Raw genomic sequence first — 4,960 nt, 5'->3', positions numbered from 1 at the left:
TCGCGCTGTGTGTTACTATCACTTATGACTGCGTTCGAGTGAGCGCTTGCGTGTAAAGCCGGTTACAAATCTGCAGAGGAGAAGGAGATCTCGATACCTCTGAAACTGGAGAGAGAGTCCACAGAAAGTCTATTGATTTCGCTCTCTTCCTACGGGTTGGTGAATTAAATTCTCAAGCCTCTACAGGCGGGCCGTCTGTCAAGTCGACTGTCAGAGCAATCAACTGTTGCTGCTACCGAGTGATTGAAGAGACGCGATTTTTTTCCAAAGTGTTTGATGTGGCATTGAATTTGGCAAGGTTCGATAATGGGTGCAAATTAAAGCACCTCCGTTCTTTATGGACAACCAACACACTCAATGTGACGGCACTGTTCAATTAACATGGAAAACAAGACTATTGTTCCTATAGATGCTTTGGTTACATTTAAGTGTTCGGTTTTGATACCGCAGACTAGGCATACAGAATGACCAGTCTCTCTATAGCTGCCGGCGTTTTTGATATTGGCATTCATTTTTATTTTGGGTTGTGACAGAAGGACGATTGGACATTTTTTAACAACCTAAGGCGACTGTTGGATTTACAGCGATTTTATTTCTTTTGACCTTGCCAGTGATATAAAATTCAGCGCAAATGTTGATGATGGAGAACAACGGTATGGATGCGCATCAGGTTGACACGGATTTCGAGCCACAAAGCCGGCCACGGTCATGCACCTGGCCGCTGCCGTGTCCAGAGGATATTCCGGGAGGCGAGGAGGAGAACCGGTGTCTACCCCTGGCGTCTGTGAAAGTGGAGCCGTATAACGTGCCAGCATGCAGAGGCGAGAGAAGCGGCGGAGCGCCGTCAGAGATAAAGCACCCAGCCGGCGCCCCAGCCCCTATCGCTGCCGCTCCAGCGTGCATGTCCGGGGCTGCCCTCGATGTCGCCGGCCAGCTGCGCAAATCCAAATCCTCGCGACGGAACGCATGGGGCAATCTTTCGTACGCGGACCTCATTACGCGTGCAATCGAAAGCACCCCTGAAAAACGACTCACTTTGTCCCAGATTTACGATTGGATGGTCCGCTTTGTACCCTATTTCAAGGATAAAGGCGACAGCAATAGCTCTGCTGGCTGGAAGGTACAGTTCCCTCAATGATCATTACAGCGGTGGGGTTAAACGGGGTGTCATAGAAGTCACACACGTGTAATCTGCATGTAGTGAATGTTGAAACAGAAGGCAGTAACACATATTCGAGAAGATTTTAATAATCCAACTCATTCTTTTTGACGTTCCTCACACACATAGGCTGCAAGCAGTAGGCTACAACATCATTGTGAACAAACATGTCTGGCTCATACTTCTTTGCTGTCCTTACTGTTTTTGTGCGAGGGACAGAGAGGGGCGGCGGATAGTACAGGGAAGTGGAGAGGAGTTCACTGAGTTCATTGCTTTGGGATCGTATTGCTTGTATACAGCGGCTGAAACCTGAAAATGCATACATACACACAGACACACCCCACTCCATACGCCCCGCTTCTCCCTTCGCCCCGAGAATATTCTGTGCGCCGTGACGCGTCTGCGTTGATTAGATTTAGAGGGTGCAGGAGACGTGGAGGTGATTTGCGGGCCCGTTAAATCACTCGCGTCTCTCCTGCTGTCGTCATCCTCCGTAGTAGTCGGCGCAGAAGGGGATGGCGGGTCACCTGGGGGACAGTAAGGTCCAGGCAGTTCCGAGTCGCGAAGCGTTGGGTCTCGGTATTGAGCGAGCACTCCGCGTGTCTGGTCTGGAATAACCCTCATCCAGCTTTCCCTCGCACCATCACCTCCACAACCACACACACACACACACACACACACACAGACTCACGCACATACATCATTTTCCATGCTCCTTCTTCATTCACGAAGTGGCTCTGTGAACGGACACGTTTTATGAAATGTTTAACATTGTGTGAGTCAAAATGGCTTTAACACTAGAAAAAGAGGTTGAAGTATGCAGAAGACGCTAAACTCTTCCTTGCTATTCGTTCGTAATTTTTCAATACACACAATTCTTGTTGAACATTTTAATCGTTGTATAACCTGGCCAGTTCCCACGAATTAGGCCTTTACTGTCTACGCAAAAAGACAGTAAAGGCCCGCCAGTCCTCTAATCAGACCCAAGTGAACTACTTGTAGGACACAGTCAGACTTCAAGTGACATTTTCTCCAGTCGTTCTTTGTTTTATTACACGGTGTCGTTTCCATTTGGAATGATATGCCCATGCTTTTGATTGATTTCCATTGAAAATATGATTGAATGGGATTGAATGGGTTCCTTCTTCTAAAGAGCCAGTCTTGGAATGGAGCCAGTCTTGTCAATGGAGTAGAGCGGATTGGCAAACGTTTTTTTAGGCCACATGCATCTAATCAGGATGCCGTGTGACTGCGAAACGTATCTAGAAAGTCAAACACTTGTAAACCCGTTCTTCTCGGATTGGACAGTTGGGGTTTATGATATTTGGCGAAATTATCCTGCGAGCTCCTTAAGAGGATCAATCTTGCACAGCATCCACTGATCCATGGGGTCCATAATAGACTTGACACTACGAGCGTGCTTTGAAAGGTGTTTGTCCACACAGATACATCTGACATGTCCAGGATACCCTGCTACACTGTAGGCTACAACATTTTGTAGACAAACCCTGTGGAAATGTTAAGGTTGTCCTCTTCACTATTGTCACAAAGTTGTGTTTTACCACTATCACATGTTCATCCGATTGGTTTGCAAACCACGCGAATGGTACTTGGAACACGAAGTTCAGCTGGTGAAATATATCAGAAGCCAAAAAAAATAAAAATGGATGGGCACAATGTTCAATGTATTCGACTTCAGGCATTCACTTATGTTTCATCATGAGAGATTTATTTCAGCTGCATCCATGGAGACAAAGAGTGCGGGTAAATCAATCCCTTAGCATGTAGTTTTTAAACTGGATTTGAGGGCGGCTTAATTCCCCTGAGCTGTGTTTGTGCTGCCAAGGGACAGCCAGCTGGGTGTCACTCACAAGTACCCTGTCAGGGCCGCACGTTGATTGGCTGATGGGCGCTGGAGAGGGCGAAAAACAACTTGATTCAATCAAAATAACATTCTGAAAAACAGACAGACGCAAACACACACACACACACACACACACACACATACTCACAACATGTTGGATGAAAACAGTTGGCAACATAGTTTTACAATGTGGTTTCACATTTGTATTGACACACACGCACACACACACACACACACACACACACACACACACACACACACACACACACACAAATAAGCTACGACTTCTTGTAATATAATACATATTATCCACATTAATATACTCATTGTGTATTAGGATGTGTATAGATCATTTTAGAGTACAAAGTCTGACTATTGTGATATTTTGGAAAGTGCACTCTCTCTCTCTCTCTCTCTCTCTCTCTCTCACACACACACACACACACACACACACACACACACACACACACACACACACACACACACACTCACTCACTCACACAAGCACACACATTCGCACACGGACAATAACATTGGCAAGTTGTTGGTGAGATTAAATAAGGAGCAAGGAGTGGGTGGGTGGGAGGGAGGGAGGGAGGGAGTCAGGAAAATCAGATACAGTTGGAGACTGCTATTAAAAGCTGTCTTTAATAGCTGTTGTGTAATCCTGTCTGTGAGCTGGTGGTAAATTCAGCCCTTGGGCTCTTTGTCTTGCGCTTGGCCGTGGAGCCTGTTGGTCTCCCCCCGTCTGCAGCACCGCTCTCCCAGTCTCCCAGACTCCAGGGTGGGTCTTGCCCGGCTTCGGCCCGGGCCTGTCGTCTCCGAGCCGGACCCGCTCCACATCCGCTCGCCCAGAGTCAGCCTCTATTTTCAGTCGGCGGCTATTAATACGGCTCCGTTTTCTGAGAAGGGTTTACAATCTGACCGCTCCTTGTGGTCGTCATCCGGGCCTGTGGGGACTGGCTCATGCATGCGGCTTGTGTGTGTGTGCCTGCTCTGATCAATTACAGTCAACTGTACATGCGAACGCGTTCAGTCAATGTGTTTTGCCCGTGGGGGGAAGTTGGTTGCCACTTCCAAGGACAGCATGTCTGACTGGGTCAGGTGGTATGTTGAGGTGAGAGGAGGGTGCTGTGCTATTGTGCCCTGCCGTGTGGTTTCTCATTGCTCAACTGTGTCCAGCACACATAGGCATCTGTGTTTGCATCAGCTGCACTTCTATAAATGGAGCCCATGCTTATTATATCTAAGTGGTCCGACACAGAAAACATAGCGTTGAGGTCTATGGCTAACACATTATTATTCACCAGCTCATCTGGAAAACGCACTCTAATGCACACGTTGTTTTAATGTATTTTGAGTGTGGTGTGTGTGTGTGTGAGAGAGAGAGGGAGAGAGAGAGAGAGAGAGAGAGAGTATGTGTGTGTTGGGGAGGGGGTGTGTGTGTGTATGGGTTAGAGAGAGAGAGAGCGAGCGAGTAAGGGCATGTGTTTTTCCGAGACTACACATACGTATGTTAATTCCTTATGTACAAATCCACTGAGGCCGACTGGAGACTCTGTCGGGTAAAAACCTTATGCTGGGATGTGAGGCGGTCTAAAGATTATCTGTGGATACATCTGAGAAGTGGAGTCTGAGAGCACAGACATGTGTGTGTGTGTGTGTGTGTGTGTGTGTGTGTGTGTGTGTCTGAGAGCGAGAAATAGAGAGATAGATAGATATACAGAGAAAAATCAGTGAAAGAGGAAAGAATCTTGGGAGAAAGAGGAGTGCATTAGCCCTTGCCAACACAGGCCTCTCCAAATTGAATGGACCCTTCTGGGAGTTTATATGGGCAAAGGAATGAGGAAAAAGCTCTGATAGAAGGAAGGAACGATGGTTGGCAAGACGCTTTGAAGAGAGCAAGAGAGTGGGAGGGATGGGTGAAAAAGATAGAA

General features: G+C 47.2%; 1 protein-coding gene across 1 annotated transcript in view; it reads left to right on the top strand.

Annotated features, from left to right (window-relative positions):
- Positions 1 to 631: 631 nt before the first annotated feature.
- foxo6b (forkhead box O6 b) overlaps positions 632 to 4,960 on the top strand; it is a gene marked incomplete at both ends in the record, with an annotated part of 37,651 nt that continues 33,322 nt past the window's right edge. The window contains one exon of the mRNA XM_080858874.1: positions 632 to 1,120. Within this exon, the coding sequence (XP_080715000.1) occupies positions 632 to 1,120 (489 nt within the window). The remainder of the gene's footprint in view (positions 1,121 to 4,960) is intronic.

This window comes from Sprattus sprattus (genome assembly GCF_963457725.1).
Source record: "Sprattus sprattus genome assembly, chromosome: 20".
NCBI classification, from domain to species: Eukaryota; Metazoa; Chordata; class Actinopteri; order Clupeiformes; family Clupeidae; genus Sprattus; species Sprattus sprattus.
The sequence above is the reverse complement of the archived record's forward strand: the minus strand, read 5'-3'. Positions and strand labels throughout refer to the sequence as shown.